Genomic DNA, 25118 nt, shown 5'->3' with positions numbered 1-25118 from the left:
TTTGATACCAAGTGGAATAACATAGTGGTTCGGATCCCACTTTAAACTGTAGGTCTGGTCCCGATTAACCTTTCTTTGCATAAAGTGGACTTAAAACACCAAATCATCAATCAATCAATAATCAATGATAATGGCACAGATTCATAGTACTCGATACAACACTTCCAGTTCCATCTCTTGCCTATGCCTGCCAAGAAAGTGTCAACATGCTGTATGCGAGTGTTGCAGCTTGCATTTTAAAATTGATTTTATGTACAGTTCTTGTCTTTCCCAGTCAGAGATTGTGGGTTAGAATCCCTACATGGTGTAACATTTACATGTACCCACCAATCAGTCTAGCAGTCATTGGATCGCCACTGTCCACAGTATAATATTTCAAATTAGAAAAGATGAGAAATAAACATTTAGATATTCTTCACCGTTGTGCAAATTTCTTTTATGACCACTTTGCTGCTCTCATGAGCCCTTTTATTGTTCAGCTACAAAAGAATATGTCACAGAAATTGTCCTCATCTGTTCTATCCTATATTCTAACTCGTTGCGGAGACTGTAGTTAATTTATTGATTTTCCTTTCCAGGTCGACTTCTACATTGATCGTGACATGATCCACATTGCCGACACCAAAGTTGCTCACCGCTACGGTGACTTTTTCATCCGTAAGATTCACAAGTTTGAAGAGTTGAATCGAAAGCTTCACATGGTGAAAATATAATCAGCATTCACATGGTTGTAAGGAGGTGGACTCAAAAGCAGATTTATGGATAATCTATCTTTAAATAAAATTTTGTAAAAATAAGATGCGTTTGGTGTTTTTACATTTTGACCTATTTCTATTAACTTTCAGTGTCTCTTGATTATAAATATTTACTAGGGATGGGACAGATTAATCGATACTCTATCGGTATCGGCCGATATAGGCATATCAGTGTATCGGTAAAATTAGATTATTTTACCGATCCGATATATCTATAAATATCTTGTAATTTAGTGCAACATTATACCATTTTGTTATAATTTTTATGATTAATCCCCATGTTATGGTTTTTTAAAAAGTAAATGTCAAAATATGAAACTTCTTTTGCACTGCAGTCACCTCAAAACACAGTTATTAAGGAGGTCAATGAACCATTCAGGTCTTCAAGGAACATTCGGAATTTTATATCGGATCGGAAAATTTTGTATCTGTACTTCTATCGGTATCAGCCAAAATTTCATATTGTCCCATCCCTAATGTTTAATATATTTTGGGTAATTAATACTCCAATGATATTCCTTGAAATAACTATATTCCTATTTTACACCTTGTTCATTAAAAAAAAACTTGTCCTAAAAATTTTTAGGATAATTTGCTGCCTGTTCGGTATTTTATGAAAAACTTCATGTTATTATTTTTATTTTGTAGAAAATACTATATTCCCAAACAGTACTTCACAAAGTAACCTAAACTATTACTTGCTAAAAGATTTTTCAAAGTACAGAGTATTTTTGTAGTATGAACTGAATTGTTAAATACCCTGTTATAAAACCTTAACAAAGTCTAGGATCAAGAGAAGCAAGAACCAAATACATGTAACTTTGCCTTTGAAAAATAGCAGAACTGCATGTTCTCTAGTTTTTCAAGTAACAAGTCTTCAATATATTATCAGAAATTAAGAATAATAAATTTGATGTGTCCTGAAAATAAATTATATACAGTGAAACCTCAATTTTAAGTTTTTCAGTGGACCAAGTTGAAAGAACTTCAAATACAGGAAAATGTATTTTTTTTTTAAAGCATTTTGCTCTATTTGGACTATGAACATTGAATGTATAATGTGGGAAAATGTAAAATCGGGGTTCCACTGTATATACATTTCAACTGTCAAACTGCATTTAAGCTAATACAATAATTACATACTGTACATGAAATATGGTGGCCGCGGTGGCTCAGTCGGTAACACGTCTGACTACCATACTCAAGGTCCCGGGTTCGATCCCTGGCTGGTTCAAATCCGGGAACTTTTCTAACGGAAGCGGCCCCGGCACCCACCCAGCGTCGAATAACATGGGTACCTGGGGGGAAACCCTGGGGGGTAAAGGCGGTCAGGGGCGTGATGCTGATCACATCACCCCCACTCATGACCGGATCAAGAAATTGTGGGGCGTTACCCCCACACCCCCTATATGCCTTCATGGCGTGGTGCTAAGCACAGGGGAGCACTTTACCTTTTTTTTGTACATGAAATATACCATACATATCTGAATGCCCTGCACTTTTTGTTTTGGAGGGGGAGTTAGCAGATAACAAATATATGGATGAATATTTTTGTTTTATTAATAATAGTAACATTCTGCAAATATAAAAAATTGCATAAAAATGCTTTAATACTCAAGTACAAAGTACTATGCTAATTGAATGTCCCATATATTTTCACAATACAGAACGTTTACGTTTCCCACATTATAAATTCAACCTTGATGGTCCCAACATAGCAAAGTATTTTACAATTTTTCTCAATTTTACATTTTCCTGCATTTAAGTTTTTTCAGCTTGGTCCCCTGAAAAATATAAAATCCAGGTTTCATTGTATGTTGAGGAGACTATAGCATCCAGTGCCTGTGCTATAAACTAGCTGTCCCCCAACACTGAATTCAGTAAGGTTTAATATGTTCTACAAGAAATAGAAATTACAATAGTTTATCCATAAGCAAAATGCCTACCTCATCAATTTTGTATTTTCTAAGCTAAAAATTTGGTGGTATTTTATTACACGTGTCAACATATTAAAAACTTAAATAAAATCAGACATGTACTGATGTAGCTACAAGAAATGGCTGGTCAGTTCAGCGACATGATCAAGACAATAAGTTAGTTTTTTTTCCCTTTTTAAACTATTTTAATGCTTCCATATCTCATTCTTTTCTCTCATTGCCGAAGGATCAATGTTAATCCAAAAGTTCGGAGGACAAAACAAGGTACATGTGATTTTATTTTGCTCATTTATCTTTTGTTGCAATCTCAACAAGAGTGGCAAGTCAATCTTCATTGTAACTTTTAAGTATCCTTGGAATTATAGATTTCATTGTATACAAACACTTCTCACTGTAAACAAGCAGCATTTCTTTGAATATCCTATGCAAGAAGTACTTTTACCCCCCAACATACACAACAGCAGGTTGCTCTTTGATTTTATATTCCTGAGGCACAGTTATTATTTCCAATATTGTGCTGCACATGCACAAGAAAATCTGGCATGTTCTAACCAACCTATCCTTTTGAAACTACTAACTGCAGTTTGTACATATATATATATATATATATTGGGCATCTTTCAGATGCAGTGCTTATTCTGTAGTATTTTTGAATGTGCATTTAATATTTAAAATATATTATTATTCTCACAATGCTGCTTCGATTTTATATCGGACTTCTGGAAATATTTAGATATAGATGTACATGGAAATGACTAGAGCCCGGAAGTTTGGCAAAATGCCTCTTTTTATCTACTGCATATATTGATAAAATGTTTTCGGATATACGTTTCTTATATTGTTTCGAATGTTTTAGAAGCCTTTTCATTTTGCCTATTTGGCACCCCACTGCCTATTTTTAATTATAATGCCTTTTTCAATGAAATTTGACCATTTTTTTTAAAAAAAAATGTGTATATAAATTACTTTTCTCCCAAAAAAACGTTGTTGGCATTTATTTTTCTTCCGTTTATTATGTGAATAATTTTCGCCTTATTTAAGTAATATTGAACTCATGCATGTTTCAACATTGCTGAAGGAGAAAAGTGTGAGAAAAATGTATTTCATGCTCAGTTAAGATATTGCCTTTCGGTTAACATCTCCTTGTGCATGATTGCCTGCTGAAGTGGACAGGTTGATTTCGAACACAAAGAAGATATTTCTGAAATCTCCCTCTTGAACCCAAAAATTTAAGGAAGTTGCATCTGAGCTTAGTTTTCCTCCGCAACCAGTCTTGACGAGATGGGGAAACTGGATATCAGCAGCTATATATTATGCTAACAACCTTGAAAAAATCAGTGAGGTGATAGATGCTCTTCCAGAAAATGAAGCGGCTTCTATTCGTGAAGTGAAAAAACTCTTGTGCTATTCAAGTTTATTTTTGCACATTATGGTGCATTGCCAGAGACAATTACAATTATAGCATCACTGAAAATCTACGAGGAATCTATGCAGCAGATGATGGAAGTGCCAAGAGAAAAGGGGTCAGCTGTTGCGGAAAAGTGCTAACGGGTAGTGAGTGCAAATGAGGACCTGAAACAATTGAAAACAATTTGTGATATTCTAAAAGGTGAAAATGCTGTTACCCAAAATGAGTCCAGCTACATTAGCTTGTTTTATGTATGCTCCAATAACTTCTGTCGCAGTAGAAAGATCATTTTCTATTATGAAAAACATTATCTCTGACAGACGACTCTCAATGAATGTTGAGAACTTAAAAAACACCTTGTAGTTATGTGCAATCAAGACGGAGAAAATTGAAATGCTCTTCCCAATGTAGATTTTAACATTTTGACAGAAATTATAGATAAAAGTAGGCACTTTCCAAATGTGCCTTTTTCGGTTTATTTTGACTTTTTTAATTTTTTGTGCCTATTTTCCACATAAATGCCTTTTTGCCTGCCTATTTTAACGAAAATAAATGCCTGAACTTCCGGGCTCTAGAAATGACGTAAAAACAAAATTGCACAATATAAAATGCACAGAATAACAACAACAAAGTAATGCTTTTCTAGTTGTGTTTCTTTTATAACAACTAAACATAACGAAAAGACAAAACAATTAAATGCTTAATATTGAATACAGAACAATATGATACAAATAACAAAATTAAACCATAACAAAAACAAATCATTAGAGCTGGGCCGATATCACTTTGAACTGATATAGATACCGATGCCAATACTCTCACCGATTCCCACTGATACCGATGCAGACACTTGAAAATTTGAATAATTAAAATTTGTTCAAAGTATTGATCAATACTGGTGTGTAAATATTATTCTACAATTATATGCATCATTTTACCAAGAAAGTTGCATTATAATATTCAAGAATTAAATCAGAATATTAAAATTGATGTTATGTAATCACAAAATCCAGTTTTTCATGCAAAATTGGTGAAAATAAAAATGAAGATTGAATTTTGCATAATTTCCAGGATAATTACACTCTGTGAAAGTGTTGTGCAGAATTTTTGCATTTTAGACCTTGTGAAAGACAAATATGTCAGAAAAGTATCTGCTGGCATCGGTAGATGAATTCCAATCGAAACTTTCCAATACGTATACCACTGGCATCGGTATCGGCTCAGCCCTACAAATCATTCAAACAAAATGGGTTTAAACTGGCCATCATATGCACTACAGATCATCTGGATATCCAAATTGGAAATTTCAACTAAACTTAGTCAAGCCCTGCTAATGGTATAAACATTGGGCCACTCTTATTAATATTGGCCCATGCTGGTATATCAGTGAAAATGCTAATGATGTTTACAGACCAGTACATCTATGAATATCCTGTAATACAGTGCAAAATTGCAGTTATTTTTACAAATTTTTGTAGGATATGTACTAAATACGTAATTCTTTTTTTAAAAGACAGAAGCTTTGCAGTCACCTGGTTACACATGTTAATTAGGGTTTCCACAGAACGTTTGCAATTTTATATTAAATTTTATCTACTTTATTGGTATCAGTAAAAATTTCATTTCAGTCTATGCTTAGTAAAAATATATACAGGTCAGATATGATTTGCCAGGGTGGCCCCTCTAGCACCATGATAAAATTCAAGTATAATTCCTGTTTTCAAGGAGAGGGGCCCAAATATTCAAGGGTACAAGCACTGTTTTCTAAATTTCAACCTTACGTATTACTGCCTCTCACCACCCACACATTTACACACAAATATATCAAGAATATAAAGGGTCTGTGCGATTCCAATTTTATCCAAAAATTCTAATTCAATTTAATTAAACGTTAAATTTTAGATGCGGAGTTTACTTTTGTCATTTCACATGTTCAGACTCGAAATAAATCTATAAACACAAGTCACAAATGTTACGGTTTATATTCTAATCTACGAAAAATTGTTAATTGTATAAGAATTTCAAACTCAAATTTAAGTAATCAACTTCAATGTGTCCTATCTTGCAATAATCTTCCATCCGTAAGATATATTGTTCTGCAATATATCTGCAACAAAATAAACTGGTTGAGAGAATTGTTTTATTTTCCTTCCTCAACAAAAATGAAAGCTAAACTAAAAAAAAATTGCCCCAGGGCATTTATAAATATGTATAAATTGAATGGGTTTTGGATTAATAAAAGTTGCAATTTTTTCATGTCTACGGAGAAAAATTCACACATAATTCCCGGAGCCAATAATTTAAGCAGAATTCTCGGCAAGTAGCCACCCTGTTTGCAGACACTGTAAAGAGTGGTTTTATTTTATTATCTAGTATGTCAAAGGTGAAATTAGGGATTCGCCAATATGACATTTTTACTGATAGTGGTAAAGTTTCAATCCAATTGAGTGGTGAGAATTTCATGAAGAACCAAATGATTCATTTACCTCCGTAATTAATGTACGATCGTGATGAGTGTTAAAGTAAAAACAGTGGCAGTTCAAGGACTATTTCCAATGGGAGGCTGGTCATTGTTTTTTAACTCAACTGCTACGTTCATCCAAGGTTTAGTTTTAGATATCATCTTCGGTTGATCGCCTACTTTTAGACTTCAAAGAGTCCTTCAAGAGCAGGACGTAACTGGAGCAATCATCTAATTTTGGATTTCGAAAGGAGTAACTCGGCGAGCACAACTTTCTAATTTAAAACTTGGGAGATAGCTATTGATTACATTAATTTATAACATTTTATTAATTGATGGTTCAGTGATTGTTTCATGGAGGATGTGATCACCTTCAACAATGGAGATGGCCATTTACTATTGTTAATTGATATTTTCTTACCCATCTCAGGGATATGTGTAAAGGAGTAATTTTTAGATCAACTAGTCAGTGATGGTGACACAAATGACTCTCCCCCAAAAGCAAGCAATTCTAGATAAATAAATGCTCCTTTGCCCACATATGAATTTTTTATTTCGTAGTTAGAGGAAATATTTTCATCCTTCTGGGAGAATTTCTTTCTTCTTCTGGTGCTGTCCCTGTGTTAGATGTCTTCGGAAGGTTCACTGCACTCTCCATGCACCTCCTTAATCTGCCCATGCTTAGAAAAGAACTGCCTTTCAAAAATTACACTAGTCTTGTTATTATCTAGGAAAACAATATAGTAGATATGATGGCCATATATCACTACACATGTAATGCTAAAAAAATTACTAAACACAAACTTGGTTCAACAGATTCAAATATCATGAAGATCTCTCTCCACTCTGTCCAGTCATTCTTTGGAAGAAACTTAATTTATCTTCAAAAGAGTTTTGATCAGCCTATAATATTCTTATATACCTAGTCTGGCCATAAATACTGTTACAAACTTTCGGCTTGGACTGTACATCCGGTAGTCAGGCTCATGAACCAAGCTTGTGCTGAAGTTCACTCCTGACCATTGTGTGTTCAGCTGTGAAAGAGCAAGCGTGCATCTTCTTGTGCTTAGCATGGAGTGGGACGAATATGAAAACAGAGTAGCCTTAATTGCTCTGCATATGGTTGGGAAGTCACTCACTGAGATTTTCCAGCCCCTAAAAATCCCGAAAATCAGCAAAAGGTTTGTGTGACGGACAATCCAGAGATTTACTGATACTGGTAGCACGAAAGATCGCCCAAGAGTTGGTCGACTTCACACCGTATGAACAGCTGCAACTGTTAAAGCAGTGGTGGCTCGCATCCGCCAAAATCTCTTTTTGAAGCAAGTGATGATGGCACAGGAGCTGAACATTTTCACAACAATCAATGTTCAGGGTACTTAATGAAGACCTTGGAATTGGAGCTTACCGGTGGAGCACTGGGAATTTCCTGACGATACAAGTGAAGCAGCAGAGGGAATTGAAATCGAGACAGCTCCTGCAGCAGTACGTTGCCAATGGGCATTGCAGGATTCTCTTCACTGATAAGAAATTGTTCACCACTGAATAAAGTTTTAACCCCCAAAATGAAAGGGTGTATGCTTCAAACTCTCGAGAAGTTTGTGAGAGAGTTCCAAAAAATCAGAGATGCCACCAGCCCTCCTCAGTCATGGTTTGGTGAGGGGGGGGGTGAGCTATGAGAGTTCCACCAGGCCTCATTTTTGAGAAAAGGGCTTAAAAGCCGTGCGAAAGTGTACGTGGAAAGTGTCCTGGACCTTCTTGTGACACTGTTGAACCAAACAATGTTTCACAATGAATCCTGGATGTTCAAGAAATATTCTGCCCCAGCTCATAAGGCAAGGATGACGCGACGGTGACTGGAGACCAGTGTACTTGATTTCATCTCCACTTTTGATTGGCCATCTGATAGCCATGATCTCAGTACCTTGGACTACAAACTGTGCCCAGAGCTAGAGGGGAGTATCTGCAAGAAGAGGCACCCTTTAATTGAAAGTTAAGAGTGCTCCTTGATAGCAGCAGGGGCAGACTTTTCCATCAAGACCATCCGTGCTGCAATAGATGCCTGGCCAGGGGGACTTCGAGCCTGTGTGAGGGTGAAAAGTGTACATTTTGAAAACTGATTGGTGCTATTTGTGTGTAATGTATGTAATACTAAAAGAACATTTAAAAATCTGAAACCATATTAAATTTATTCACAAAATAGTGTGTAACAGTATTTATGACCAGACTAGGTGCCCTATTTGAAATTCTTGCATGGCTTAAAATTTCTGTAATTTAAGTTTACCACAGGTTGCACATGCACTGAACATGGACATAATTAAATTACCTTGTTAAATTTCAACTGAACTGTGAAAAAATAATAAAAAAGGTGATCTTAAATGCAAAAACGTGAGTTTGAAACTTAAACTGCATTAATTTGAAGAGAAGTTGACAAAAATAAGGTTATAGCCCCTCCTCCCCCACCAATTGACATAAATACTAATAAATCTTTGAATTCTATATCATTTGCATCCTTGAGTACTATATGACATGATCTCTCACATTTGTAAAGAAAATTCATGTAGAATTATAAGAATTCAAGGAATTCCTGTTGAGTAGACATCCTGAATTATAGTTCAAGACACGCTCCTTGCTATGCTGTACACATTTTAAACTTTTTCAAAAGTTATGAATTTGAATTTTGAAAGAGTTTACTGTAGAACTGATTACATAAACAAAAAGAAAAAAATATTGAATTGTTGGGCTAGATAAAAAAAACAAAAAACTGTTACATAGTCGTCAATTCAACGGTTGTACATTTGTAACAGACAAGTTATTAACATGGCAGAAATGTTATTAGATTTAAGTTATTTCAATTTCAAATCTGCTTTAGGAACTCATAGATCCTTAAATTGCTATAACAATACTCAAAACACTATTTCCTTAGTAATTTACAAATCAGTTATTAATAATTGATTGTGCTATTCTCATATGAAATGAAGTAAAGTCTATCTAAAAATCACAGTTTTATGCTTTTCAGTACATAATGACTAACAGCTACCCCACAGTACATTGAACAATGCTATACAATACATCCTCTCTCTCTATCTCACACACACACACACCAAAAGCTTCTTCCATTTTGTAGAAAAGAAGTCCCAAATTAGTCTGATAACATGTAAAGTCAGGAGATATCTGTCATTGGGTGCCTTTGAAAAGTCGAACAAGTTTAATGGGTTAAACAAGTTATGCCAACTGGCTGCCCCATAAGTGCTTTCGTGAGGTTCATTATGCTGTCCCAAGTTTTCATGCGATCCGTGAACTTCGTTCTTGCGCGAAACGCATGGGCCAGGAGGCTGGTTTGTTCAATGAGAATCATTTGCTGCTTGCAGACAATGCACGTGCATGATGGCTTCGAACTGCACTAGTTCGGAAAATGTATTATAATTTTAACAGACAGTGATATGAAGCAACATGCACAAGATGAGTGTGCTTTAACTGTTCTTACAATGTGATTACCGTAGTCACAGTATCAGCAGTATTTCTGCCAGGACATACTTTCACTGGATGCCATGCAGAAACTTTCTATGAACAAAATGGTGCACCTGCACTTTCGCCTAAAGCATCCCACAAGTCTGTAAAATAACTGGTTTCACCAGGTTCACGAGCCCAGTTATCTTCGTTGAATTCGTTAGTTTTGTTAAGACTTTTGGAACGCACCGATTGTTATGGAAGGCAGATAATGGTAAAAATCAAGAGGCAATATGGGAATCAAGTTGTTGTTTTTTCACGCTATAGTGAAATGAATAGCAGTTACAAAAGACAAATGCACTATTAAACATGCACTCGGAAACTTATTACATTAAAAAAAATCTTAGAATTTCTATTAATTACACTGGTTATGGCGAATATTTTCTGAAATGTTAAGGCAACATATTATATTATACTCCTTGCATAATATTAATTTGTCTTAAATTAGTCTTTCAATCTGGAAACTTTTGGTGTTCTCCTATGCCTATTAATAAATTCTCTCAGGAAATATGGTCATGGTGTTGTGTTCATTGCTTTCAAAAACCTCCTTGTCAATATTCATATGTTCTGATTAGGGCTAAGCCGATACCACTGTACCTACCAATTTAGGTGGTCCAGTATCGTATGGAAAAAAAAAAAGAGTTAATTTTGTGATTAAAAGCATCCATTTTTATAATCTCATTACCTCACATGTGAACTTATGAATATTTTAAAGCAAAGCTTTGGGAAATTGATATGGTATTGTTCTAATTCAATACTTGTTACATTGCTCAAGTACTGGTGTCCATAAGAGACAATGGTATTGGCTCAGCTCTAGTTTTGATATATTTTCCTCTTTTTCTTTGACACAATCTTGTCTATTTTACATTCTTTGCTACCATTTTCTGAGCTAACATTATTTTGAAAACTACACTGGCAATTTTTTCATATGCCATGAACATGAGTGCTGATGTTAAGACAGTTTGAAGAATTTTTGCTTCCATTCCCTTGAACAATCCTTTGGGCCCATTTTTCCTGCAATAAAAAATAATAAATTTTCATGGTGTGGGTTTACTCATGTTTATAACAATAAGTATCTGTATCCAATATACTTTCATGATTTAGACCAGTGATTCTCAAACTGTGGTACAAGGGTACATAGACACTTGAAGGGGATATGCGATCAGCTCGGAAGAGAAATGTCGAGAATACCCACATGACAAAATTTTTGCTGCAGGTGCAGTGGCGGAGATTAGGGTTTGCCCCACGTTTGCCCTTGCATTATGCTAAACCTTATGTACCAAGGGAAAGTAAACTACCCCTGCCTCCCCAGTTTTGTGCAGGAAAATAAGGCTGATTCTGTCACTGATACTCTTATCTTTGTTTCATATGTTTTGAAATAAAATACACGTTCGAAATCTCTACCCATTTCATTCTTCAACTAAAAAACCCACAAACATTTGTTAAAGTGAAAAAAACGTCACAAGTACAACTAGGCACATTGTTGGTGGTTTATAAGCATGATGCAATAATACAGTTGGTACCTCCTACCTACTGATAATATCTATTGGCACCAAACTTGCATGTGCATTGTTAGATTGTGTGAAGTTAATATATATGCGAGCAGGCAACATTTGAGTAAGGTATTTACTTTTTTTTCAATACATAGTTCTGGAAAAAAAAATTAAAGTATTTTATGTACTTCTTAGCATATATATGTTCCACATTTTTATTTTTGTAACTAATCATAAAGATTGTAAATGTAGGAACACCTAATAAAATAATAAACATAGGATTCTAATGTTTATTTGTTTACCATTTTCAACATACAGCTCGAATGCCATTTCACTTATTGCAGATACATGCCTCCAACGTACCAAAAATGCCCCACCAGTCAGGCAGCCCAAAAAAACACCAACTATTCAGAGAAAATGTAACATTTAGTTACGACTAAAGAGTACAATGAGAAAAAATTTGAGAACCGCTGGTTTAGACCATGCACTCAACTAAAAATACATTGCAGAAAGAAAACCTTTGTGTCAGTACTATTTTGATAAATTTTCAGATGTCTCAGGGGCTCCACTTCTGAGATGATGGAAACTTATTTACAGGGAAACTGACCGTGGAAGGGGTGTTTGCACTCTGCAAGACTACTAAATCCAACAATAAATCATCGATTAATGTAAGATTAAATTACGATCTTCCTGTTTTGATGTCTAAAAATGCACAAGTTTGAGAAAGCTTGTTTTGAGTTAACTTTTTGCTGATGGGTTAATCAGGATTGGATGTGCAGTTTAAAGTGGGATCCAAAACATTCATTCTCTTAATGTGAACTGAATCCATGACACTTTGATTACAGTATATAAAGATGAATCCCCCCTTGACATCAAAATGCAGTGGAACATGGATTTTACGTTTTTCAGGGGACCAAGCTGAAGAAAAGAAAATACCGGAAATTGTAAAATCGAGGAACATTTATTAATATTTTACTATGTTTGGACCATCAAGATTGAATGCATAATGGAGGAAAATGTAAAATTTGGGAATGTAAAATCAGGATTCCACTGTACAGTAGAACCTCGTTAATCCAGACCCCGATAAGCCAGACTTCACTTAATCCAAACACAAAGAAAAAAAATGCAGAATGCAAGGTTTAAAATGTGGCCAGAAGTCAACAAGAGAACTTCCCAAAGAAAAGGCAGTCAACCACTGATGAAATTCTGTTTCCTGCAGACTTTGTACTGCACTGTACTGTATAGTGTATTTAGGTCCATGTCCTTTAAATACACCAAAATGAACAGGTTTCCTTGCCATGAACAGAGTTTTAATGCACTTTCTACTGTTCTTTTAGGTTATTTCAGTTAATCTGGACTTTCGTTAAACCAGTCAACGTATCCCCCCATTAGTCTGGATTAATGAGGTTTTACTGTATTTCTAAAACTAGCAGCAAATTGTCAATTAACAAAGTAAATGAAGATACCACTCAATCAGACATCTATATTGGGCCTATTAGGCTGCAGTTAAAGTCAGCCACCCCTTCCCACGGTCAAGGGACGAATTTTCACTAATGTCTTGCATTTGGGGGAGATTCGTATTATTATTTCTTACTGATGTAAAATTCTTTTTATTATATGACCAAAAAAAGTCAATTGTGTAATTGTTTCTTCTCTGCACTTGAGTTTCATCCCTCCCTTACCCTTCAGTTTTTCCTTTTTTCATTTATTGACAGCAGGGTTTTACTATATAAACAAACTAATCCAAAGTATGACAAAATAAACTTACATTAAACTTCACACATGCCTTATTTATATTTCCATGTTTTCAGATCTATATATTTGGATCCTTCCTTGAGGATGGAAAAAGCCTTGCTTGCTTGATGTTAAATAAGGTTGATACCTGGTAAAAAGGCAAAGAAAGATGCATTGCAGATTTTTTTTATTTGGTTCATTTTGCTTCCCTTTTCCGCCTATTTTGTCTAATCAAAAAGATGAGGATGAGCAGTGGCACCAACTTATTGTTTTCCTGTGGAGCTCAAACCCACCAAAAATTTACTTGCTGACTGGTTGTTACCAAATACAGTGGACTCTTTTATTTCGAATTACAGGCAAAAACAGGCACTATAAATTGCATATATTCCTCTCAGAATTGGCCTGAGGTTTTTTAAACATAAAAGCCTACATTTTCTGGCCAAGGAAGAAAAAAGCAGTTTAGGGCAAATCCTCTGCCTAGTTATGACATGTATTACTGCACAAAATTATACAACAAATCTCCGCGTTTATGTTTTTCAAAAGTTGGCACCACTGTGGATGAGTGATGATAGGAAGAAATTCATGAAGGTACATTCAAAAAGAACACCCCATGCTCAGGTGAGGATTCGAACCCGGAACTCCTGGCATCGTATCGTGCTGAGCTGACTGCTACAGAGGTTGGCAATGCAGATGAACACTCAAGAAAAGTCTGGCTATCTGCACTCCATCCATACATTTTCACCTGGAAGTTTATCCATGGTGTATCTTTCCTTACCTTTTAATAATGTTGCAACTATATTTAAGATCTTGCTAACAAGTCTTTTCCCTAGCTGAAGAAGGATTCAGGTGGATTCAAAAATTTCAAATCTAACAATAAGGTACATGTTATGACCTTCATCAAGTTTAATGTTACAATGTTAATGACACAGCATGGGCTATCATTATTTGAAAAAGAAGAAAAAGAAACATACCTAAGTATATAATATGCCAACTGTATCATCCCCGCATTGGAAGATAATCCTTCATAGTTGTGGCCATGCTAGAAAAGAAAATGAGAGATGAATAATCACTGTAACATATTTATACCTCGAGGCCTGATACTCTGTTTCTTTGTACAAAAAGTAGAGTTTTTAAGGGGAAAAGTAGGACTTGATTGAAAATGTAACCTCAACTTTTCTACTAAGTTTCAAAGATGTTAATTTTTCGCACTTCAGATTTGAAAAGTATTGAACATATGACTTGAAAAAATAAAGCACTCTTCGCTAAATATTTTGATCATACGGATTTTACTTTACTTCTTTAAAACATTGCATTGTAGGTCAGTGTTTGACTTACACTACCAAGAAAAGGCATCATTGGCCAAAATAAAGAAATGGGGTGCAGTCACATTCATTACATCCGTAAATGTTATATGCTACATATTCTGGGCAAAAAAAAATGTTAATTTACTTTTTAGGTAGCAGATAACATCAGTGTTGCTTTTCAGTTCATATCCAGCACCTCGTAAGCAGCAACTATCATGAAACAATGAATCATAGGATTATTTTTTTTTGAAAATCCTTTTTGATTACAAACAAGAATAGATATTTCACATTTTATAATTTTTCAATGGAATAGGGACAATAATTAACATTGGAGATTTTCAACTCTTTTTTAGCTGGGTCTCTGGCTTACCATGTCATTACACTGAGCAACTGAGCCAGCCCTGTGTTTACCTGATTTCTCGCATCTGTTTTACCTGTGTGGAAATAGTATTGATCAGTGATCCTGGAACAAGATTGTCTTTGAACTACGAATGGGGTTGGTTGGTACCAGGTATCTCCCAGCATGGGATGAATTTTTACCTTTGGTTTATGTACACATAGGAGAACTGCAATGTATATATTTCTACATAACGCATCACTTATGTGTGTCTAAACTGAAATAATTACTCAAATGTATTGTCATTTTTTCTCATAAATGATGATTAGTGAAGAACTTTGAAACACAGAGAGGTGAATGAAGCATTTAGGTTCTTCATGTAGCATCTGTAATCTTCTATGCAATTAAATTTTATATCATTATCAGTAAAGATTTCATGTCAATCCATGCCTAGAGATTATAGATTTACATCTAACTCTCTGATAACCACCCCAAAAATACAACAATTTTTACACATGCCAGAGCAATTGATAGATTATATGTGCATTCTAGAAATGTGAATTGACCTACCCTCAGCTTTGACTGAAGCAGCTGCAAGGGATAAGTGATGACAGTTGATATTGCTTTGGAAACTGCTCCTACCAAGAAGTACACCAAACTTCCGAATGCATCGGTGCCATATGTCTTCGCAAGCCATCTCTTGATTGCTTCGTATGTCATGAACTGGATGGCTGGATTCGACACCAATATCAGGGAAGGTATCATCCCACTCCACAACTTTGTGATGCCTTGTTGCTTAGCAATTTTCATCAAGCCATCTGATTTGTTGTTGCAAAAAAGAGGGTAAATTAGATAGTCAGAAATATAAAACAAATGCAGTTATGAACAAGGAAAATTCCCCAGGGTTTATGACTGAATCACTAGAAGTTCCTTAAATATTTTCTCACACAACATTCTGGATGGAACATGTTTTCATCTCTTAACCCTAAGTTTCCCCCTGGAGATCCTTTTTTTTTTTTTTTTTACTGTTTTTAAAAAAATCATAATAAGTATGTTGTTAAGCATGTTAATATTTAAAATTTCTTTTCAATGTGGATGTGGATATAAATTATTAAATGCTATTCTCAAGGGTAAAAACTAAACAAAGCGCAATTTAATGAAACACGAGTACAAGTAAAGTACAGCAATGAAGAAACATGTCAGAGTGGTTGAAACAGGTGGTTGCAACATACATGAACAAGACAAGAGACGTTCATTCACAACGGGTTTTTATGGAGAATGACGGGCTAGGCCCATCGCTCATCATTGGACAGTAAATTATAGGATGGGCTATGCCTTTCGGTCATTTGGAAAGGGTTAAAAAGCAGGGGAAGAATAAAAAAAACATAGCACATTGTAACGCATTGAAACTCTGAAGGGTTACTCACCAGCACTATCAAGGATGGATGGAAACAGAGAAGGATTAAGAACATGCAACAAGGGGGGACAAAAAAGATGTCGGCACAATGAAGCGGACACTGTTTCCAGTTCCTGAAATCCAGAAGTCATTACGGTTTACATCAATTACTACTGCTAATTAATTCATTAAAAAAATAAAGAAATTTGAAGTTAAATCCAGTATCAATTTTGGGTCTTTGCTATTCTAATGCTGTACCACTGAACTACCAATCCAATTTGATGCAGGATTTCTGGAATGGACATTTTATTATCAAGATGTTATATTTCACACTTAATGTTGGTGTAAATTATATATATATATATATAATGGATAAAAGCAAGGAGGGCCAAAAGGGCTAAGTAAAAATCAAAGAAGGTAAAAGGAAACACTCACCAGACAGTAGAAAAATTCAAAATTTTCGCTAATTTCATAGCATCATCGGTGTGAGGAGAAATAGATAGGATAAAAGGAAGGAGGGTCACAAGGGCTAAATAAAAAGTGAAAGAGGAGAGAGGAAACACTCACCGGTGTGTCCGGTGAGCGTTTCCTCTCTCCTCTTTCACTTTATATATATATATATGCGAGGGTAAGTCAATATATAAGTCACAAAATGGAATAGAAAGAAAAGTTGAAATAGTTACGTGATGAAATGTGGTTTATTTTTCAACGTAATCTCCATGAACATTTAGGCACTTGTCCCAGTGTTTCACGAGTCCCTCAAAGCCAGCAGCGAAGAAGGTTTGTGGTTGGTGTCGTAGTCAGCTAGTAACCTCCCGATGGACCTCCTCCATATCCTGGAACATGTGACCACCCAGGTGATTTTTCAGTAGGCCGAAGAGATGAAAGTCGGATGGTGCCAAATTCAGACTGTAGGTTGGATGTTCTAGTCATTCCCAACCTAGGGACTGTATGTGAGCCACTGTGGTATTGGCACTGTGTAGACGAGTGTTGTCATCCAACAGAAGATCTCCATCACTCAAAGCACCTGGACGTTCCCTGTGAATGGCTGACGTAACTTTGTCAGGGTTCTGGAATACGTGGCTGTAGTGACAGTGTGACCCTGGAGCAGAAATTCCACGAGTATGATGCTTTTACTGTCCCAAAACACGGTCACCATCACCTTCCCTGCTGCCTGGGTGACCTTGAAAACCTGCCGGGTCATTCTATGTCAAATCAACCAATTTTAAAATAATTGGTTGCATGACCATTTTAGAAAAATTTCATTTTTAGTACATAAGTTTGTACATGTTTCTAGATATCAAAACCAATGTTCAAAAAAAAATATTGTCTTTAGTTCTCCTGGGTCAGCCATTTTTCCAACATGGCGCACGGCTTTTTTTTTGCTCATGTAGCAGTTTACAGAAACCTTAATATCTAAAAAAAACCATTAGGTTCAAGAAACCTTCAGTTCATCACATATATTTTTTCTTGACCAAGTGGAAGTAGCAATCAAACCTTTTCAAAATTAGTTTTCGCTAATTTACATTTTTCTTCTTAAAATTTCAATTATATGATTGTACTGGCCATGCAAGGGATTGTCACACTTGCCTTCCTTTTCTTCAGTTCTAATACTTTGTGAAAAGCAACTTTCCAGTTTCTTTTGCACTCCTTGTATGATGTGAATAGTTTTTCGAGCAAGAGCACTTTATTGTTTTTCTGCCATCAGCCTCCTCAGTTTTGAAACAGGAGATACATCAAAAACAGAACAGACATTTCCTTTAGTTTTTCTTGGGTTGGCACAAATACATCATTTCCATTCTGGCATTTAAGCGAGTCACTTTCTCTACATATGAAAATTTTACTCCAACATGTCAGGCATATTGATTTAACTGGTATAAGGCTTACTTGACACTTTTTTGGTTTTACCATATGATGCAAATTGATTTTAAAAATTCCCTTACTACAATTTTTCTTTACATCGTACTTCTGAAGATCACAACATACTTTACCATATAAAAAACTATTTTCAATGGTATTTGCATATTGTCTCTAAGCCATCCGCCTATAGTCTTGACCTAAGAAGTGTTTTATCATTTTCACTGAGTTCATTAAGACTAATTAGATCTTTGGGAACCTTACCAAAAGTGTACATATTTATGACAGTCCTCTCCAGTTAAAAATCCTACAGAACACTCCATTTCAAGTCTCAGATAACAAACATTCGCAAGTCACTACTCTTGGCACATTAGGCAAAGGAAGAATGACGGCAGAGATTGTCCACGCATAGATCAATTCCAGGCTTGCCTTACATCATATCAAATCATGTTTCTGAATCTTCTGCTGTGCAGGACTCCTATCCACTTCCAGGAATGTATTTTCTTGAGGGGGGAAAATAAAGGAAACACAAAAATAATATCTCCTACCAGCTTTAACCCTCCAAAATAAATAGCCTAATTTCAGTGGGGTGCCCAAGGAGGGGTTGGTGGGGGTCATAACCCCCTACCTTTAGCCCAGTATTCCATAATACCAACTGGATGTGGATACCTAACCTTTTGCAATGAGATTTCGCAGATTTTCAATTATCATACCTTGTAATTTAATTTCTGGTAAGTGTATTAAAACTTTGTTAATATATTTTCTGAGGCTTTTTTAACTCAAATTTAAAAAAGAAAAGACTTCATTATTTTAAGTATGGGATATAGTTTAACTTTACTTTGCAACGTCAGAAATTAGATTAAATACATTACCTCATATTGACCAAAACTAGTTGAATCTAAAAGTTGGGATTTTTACTGTGAGTTAGGTTCATGAAGGGCTTCATTCATGCGAAATTTCAGAATTTTTCAAGAGGACCCATCTGAGATATTTAACCCCAAAAACTGTCAAAATTCAATGAACGACCATGTTTGAGCTTATGCTGTAAAAAAAAGTTTGCATTTCTAAGCACTGATACTTTATTTGCAGACACCCTGCAGGTAGGTCTACACATGAAAATAAATTCAATCAGACTAAATCCCTTCATTAAAAAAAATCGGGCTTAAAAATCCAAATTTTTAACTAGTTACCCAAATTTCCACCATAAGTTTCGTACTTAGGATGCAATTTTTAGCAAAACATACTTGAATATCTTAGAAAGTATGCTTCAATAGCTACAAAATGAATTTTCTTTCAGGTATCTAGCTCTAATGGTTTTTTAGATATTAAGGTTTCTGTAAACTGCTACATGAGCAAAAAAAGCCATGCGCCATGTTGGAAAAATGGCTGCCCCAGGAGAACTAAAGACAATATATATATATATATATATATATATATATATATATATATATATATATATATATATATATATATATATATATATATATATTGAACATTGGCTTTGATATCTAGAAACATGTACAAACCTATGTACTAAAAACGAAAATTTTCTAAAATGGTCGTGCAACCACCATTGGATGGTTTGGCATGGAATGACCCTGCCATCTTACACACTCGGCACCTGAATGACTCACCGCCGCACGAGAACGTAACTACTAGCGCCGTATACGATACACGGTGGTGCTGGCACCTACACCAATACTTGCGGAAAGGATCAGTGGAATGACTGATATTCATAAAACAATTTCACATTGCAGCAATTCGAAGACATTTCATTTTGAGACTTATATATTGACTTCCCCTTGTATATTTTTTAAATAATATTGACACACATGTGCTAGCATACATGCTAGCACAAGAATAAAGACAAACTCTTTCTATTTACTGTGTTACATCATTTTAAAAATCATCAGGCTTTTCTGCCACACCCCGTACTTTGAATTCTTACAATTTTCAAGTGTCAATCTCTGTATCAGTGTGAATCATTAAAGAGTGTCCACACTGATGTTGGTAGTGGTTCAGAGTGATATCAGCTCAGTCCTAAAAATCTATGAATCCATGGTCGTCACATAGTCATGCAAGTAGGCAGCAAATATCATGTTTCATTTAAAAGGTCATCACTAAAAATATGCGACTGGGCAGAATTGTGCTGGTACCACATGTGGGGAAAATAAAAGCGAGAACAGGACAAAAGTCGCTGGTTCCCACACACTGTGTGGCATTGACAACCAGACTGCGTTGCCAAGTTTGAGCATCAGACAGAGCTCTCCCTAGGCACTGTTCTGTCATCCCCGACCTTTCAAGCAAATACTGTCAGTTTGAATCACATGGATTACAAAGACAAAATCTACAAGATCTTTCATTCTCTTAAACCTCTGAGCACACAGGGTTGTGCTCCCACATGGTAACAGCGTGAACTTCTGCCACATGCCTAATTTCATGGCCGTGTGTTTAGTGAGGATCCACACTGTAAATTCTTTTATGGGATAGTGGTAGTACGATAAGCTTGTAATCATGCAGTTCTCAGTTTGATTCCTAGTGGAGGTACTTTTGAACAGTGCAGAAATGACAAAAATTTTCACTTTTCGGCAAGGGGTTAAAACATGAACAGTTCCCTAAACAGCAATAAATGGGTCACTGAACTGCTCGAAAAAATTTTCTAAATCTATTATTTATTCTTGTTTTCGGGCCACAAAATGGCGGTTCGTGAAAATGTAATTTTCGGACAATATTTTGTACTTATCTTCAAGACTTGTAGAAATATTTTTTTTGCCAGATAATAACAATGTGCTAGGTAGACTCATAACTTCTCAGTAATGTACAGAAAAAGAACACACATTTGAATAAAAATAAAATATACTGTTTTCATTTTTGGCTTGAAAATATAAAAGTTATCTTGAGTTAACATAGCTTTCACTGCTATTTCCTGCGACAATTTCTAAAGCAAAGGATACTGTCAAGTATTGTGAAAACAGTATGGGAGAAAAGTTTTGCTACATTTGAACAAATTTAGGTTATTTGTGAATGTGTGCTCTGGTGTTAATGAATGAAACGTGAACAGGTGTGTGTGCACGCCGTGGAATGGGAAGTCTCCGATTTCACTATCAGCTGATGCTAAATACATGCAGCAATAGTGCATAGCTATTTATTGAAACACCCCCAAAAGCCCCAAACATCCACAAAACTTTCATAACACCTCCCCTAAAATTTTCCTCAAAGACTCGGCTGTGTAAATATTACCCACAAGCAAAATTAGTTCGTAAGTCCAAATTATAATTACATTAAAGCATTTGATTAACAATACCTTTATTGGTTAAACTAACTGTATTAATTTTGAACATCTTTACAGGGTGGTCAAAAAATCCCGCACCATAAACATATGATGGTGTGGTGGTTGCAACCTGAGCAAGACGACCAACAACATCAGCATTGGTGGAGGAAGGTTATTCAAGCCCGAAGAAATTGACACACCGAACAAGCTTGGGGCTACCTAAAGGCAAAGGTGTACAGTGTGAAAATCAGGGACGAACAGCATCCTTGTGAGCAAATTGATTCTGAGTGCTGTGCTATTTCACCGGAAATGAGGACCCACATCCTGTGAGCGAGGGGTGACCTCCTACATTTGTGTTTTGATTGATTGATTTAGTTTATTTTACTTCGCGTTTTGTGCCTCTTGGCTAATTTGCGAAGATGGGGATGAGTGGTGAAATGATGAAATTGATGAATGGACATTCACAAACAACCAAGCCCGACCGGGATTCGAACCCGGGACCCTTGGCGTCGCAGCGCGATGTGCTAACCACTCGGCCACAGGGTCGGGCACATTTGTGTTTTGACAATGATGAGCAACACATTGAACAAATATTGTAATCCAGCATAAGGTGCGGGTCTTTTCGGACACCCTGTATTTCTCAATTGATAAAAATGAGAAAATAAGATCATGTTTAAATACCAAACTGAAATGCAGGGGTACACGTATGGTGAAATTTGCACAGGCTGTAAATTTCTACAGCCCTGTGAGGGGAACTAACAAAGCCCCATAGCTGATTCAATGTCATGAGATTTGGAAGGGTTCACTGGAAAGGTACTGAGAAGGGTCAGCTCAGGCACTTATTGTTCAAGATGAAAAAATATTTTAAAATCTCTTGCGTCGTTATTACCCATTCACATGTCCTTATGGGTTAATGGTTTTGGTGCGTCATAGTAATCCACAAAACATTCTTCATGAAAAAATTGTTGAAGGTAGGAATGGTCAAATTAAGCGTTTGTTTCATTCGTGTTAGATTCTGTAAATATTGATAATATCGTTGAAGTGTTGATGTGTCGCAGTTCTACAGCGGAGTAGAAAATAAATTTCTTAAAAATAATTTCAGTTGGTTTTAAAAAATGAGGTGTTTGTAGTTGCTTTTTCTTCTACTCAATGCACTCACAAAAGCAGATTGTTAGTTTTGAAGAAAGTAGCGACAAAAATAAAAAGTGATAAACTGAAGACCTTCACCGGGAAAATCATCCAAGGAACTCACATTCGGAACCAAAGTACATTTAAAGGAGGAAGGATAAGGAAAGACATCGGAAATAGTGAATAATTATTATTTAATGCCTTAAAAGACATTATTTTTTCTTGAAAGTGATTTGATATGAAGCCTGTTTTCCTGGCGTTAAACATTTTTGTGCAAAAATTCATTTTAACGATACGTTCACTATTATTATTATCATCATCGTTACTATCATTATTTTTTTTTTTTATTTATTCTATTTCTGGGAATGTACTTCAGTTTTCCAAGTGTATTGTTTATTATTACAGTGGCCCCAAGTGTGTTTTGAAATAGGTCAAATATTATACTTTTTGTATAAAAATCTAAATAATCAATGTCACGTGAATTCTGTGGACCCAAAGTGTCAATTTTTCCTCAAAAATGCTAATCTAACACATTTGTATTGATTTAGAGGTCAAATAGTGAACTGCTGATATTTGCCGATTTTTTTGGCATTGTGGGTCACTGTGCTGTGGTTTGGATCCAACTTTTAAACTGTGGGTCCAGTTTTGATTAGCTTCTATTAGCACAGTGGACTTAAACAAAACTTTTTCAATTTAGCCGACAATCAACATATCAGATATATTTGAAAAGGACAACAATAGATAAAATGATTATGTAACTTGTTCTTTTGTACAGTGTTGTCCACTGTGTTAATTAAGTAAGTTGTCCAGTGTGTTAATTAAGTAACATATTAACAGCATGCAAACCAACTTCATGTATGAGTACTGAGGAGAGGAGAGACTTTTATCAGATTGCTTAGGCTGACAATGACTGCTAAGCTTATGGATTTTAGAATCATACAAAATCCACTGGTGGAAAATACACAATACCAATTTTGCACAATCATTCAAAGCATTTTCTAAACACACACACATGCACATGCTATATATAAATATATATATATATATATATATATATTAAAAAAAACATATTTCTGCTTCAATCCTTTCCAAAATCTAGCATCTTTTATTTGTTAGTTCCACCTAAAATGCTAGATTGGAAAATCACTTCTTCATCAATGATGAATACATGCAAAAATTGTTATTTACCAGAGAGTCCACTATATTGTATCTCTGCTGCACTTCTACCATGGCCTGATGGAATACCTTTCATCTTTAGACGGGTATTCACAACCCATAGTGGAGTTGTCGTTATCACATTCACAATACCTGGAGAAAAAAAAAAACTTCATCATAGAACAAACCAAATTTTCATTGCAGCTACAAACAAATAAAATTTAATTTCACAAAGTCATGAACTATAAAAGATTGTATTATCTCCGATATAATGTACAATTTTGTTTTTGATAGATTAAAGCAAACTTTGCAATGTTGGATGGTATGATAATATTTTATGTGATACGTAGAGAATACTTGCTACTGTGCTATGTTTCTTTAACAGTTTGTTACAGGGCAGAAGGCATAACTATACTGGCTGTCCCAATTAAAATCAACCACGCTGACCACTTCTAGGGTTACCAGATATCATCTTTTGCCTGGACATGTACATTGGTGATGTTAGCAGCGAATTAAAATCTGAACTGAGCAACACGAACGCAGTGATCAGACCCGTAAAGTATGAAAGCGCAGGGTTGCCAGAAGTGGCATAGAAAGGCCACTAGGCTAAGAAAACTTGAAAAAATATGTGGATAACAATCTTCTAATACAGTTTATATATACAATATCAAGTTCAATGATACATGAAAGGAAACTCACACATATTATGAAGATGTACAGTATAGGAATATTCACCCAAATTTTAAAAAAATGAACGAACAATTAATTATAATTATAAATTTGTTAATGAGAACAAATATGCACCAAAAATGTAATTTTATGAAAGAAGTGAAATTTCTCAAGTGTAAAAATTCTGTGTTTAAGAAAATGATAAAGTATAATAAAGAAATAAAGGATATGTAAAGCAGAATGATACTCACATTGCGGTTCGCTGTAAAATAGAAGGACATTTCTTTCCCTATCACCCTGTATGTGCCACATATCACTTCAAATCTGATTCAGTGTGGGAACCGCTAGACATCACATTTAGCATGATCCTTGTATAACCTATTATGACATGTATCAATTTGGTGCAAGTGCTCTAAAAGCGAATCCCATTTGAAGAAATATGTGGCCTACACAGGGTGATTAACAACAGATGTACCTACAACATCCTGGATCAAGAGATCTTTGTGGGCCACAGTTTGGACAGGAGGGAATGCTTTATTTCCCCCTTTATAAGTTCATTTTTCTCGGTACGTATGGTTCCATTGCAAATGCTCTAGAAGCTATACTCTGGTAATTTTATATCGCTTTCCTATCTCACAGAGATAATTCTGAAGAAAAAATGATTAGTTGTAATTGACGAAGGGACATAAAGAAAACAATTAAC

General features: G+C 35.4%; 2 protein-coding genes across 6 annotated transcripts in view; one reads left to right on the top strand and one right to left on the bottom strand.

The window, feature by feature from the left end:
• Window positions 1–766, top strand: part of eIF3l (eukaryotic translation initiation factor 3 subunit l) — a 59194-nt gene extending 58428 nt beyond the window's left edge. For both annotated transcript variants that reach the window (XM_083127988.1, XM_083127987.1), the window contains exon 11: window positions 579–766. In XM_083127988.1, coding sequence (XP_082984114.1) covers window positions 579–713 — 135 coding nt within the window. In that variant the 3' untranslated portion in view covers window positions 714–766. The remainder of the gene's footprint in view (window positions 1–578) is intronic.
• A 2524-nt stretch (window positions 767–3290) lies between these two features.
• Window positions 3291–25118, bottom strand: part of PMP34 (Peroxisomal Membrane Protein 34) — a 51102-nt gene continuing 29274 nt past the window's right edge. For all 4 annotated transcript variants that reach the window (XM_083127985.1, XM_083127982.1, XM_083127983.1 and 1 more), the window contains exons 6-9: window positions 23780–23899; window positions 15510–15757; window positions 14270–14337; window positions 3291–11085 (exon numbers count right to left, since the gene is read on the bottom strand). In XM_083127985.1, coding sequence (XP_082984111.1) covers window positions 10929–11085; window positions 14270–14337; window positions 15510–15757; window positions 23780–23899 — 593 coding nt within the window. In that variant the 3' untranslated portion in view covers window positions 3291–10928. The remainder of the gene's footprint in view (window positions 11086–14269; window positions 14338–15509; window positions 15758–23779; window positions 23900–25118) is intronic.

This window comes from Lepisma saccharinum, chromosome 9 (assembly GCF_977018435.1).
Source record: "Lepisma saccharinum chromosome 9, izLepSacc3.1, whole genome shotgun sequence".
NCBI classification, from domain to species: domain Eukaryota; kingdom Metazoa; phylum Arthropoda; class Insecta; order Zygentoma; family Lepismatidae; genus Lepisma; species Lepisma saccharinum.
This window is presented reverse-complemented; position numbering and strand designations above follow the sequence as displayed.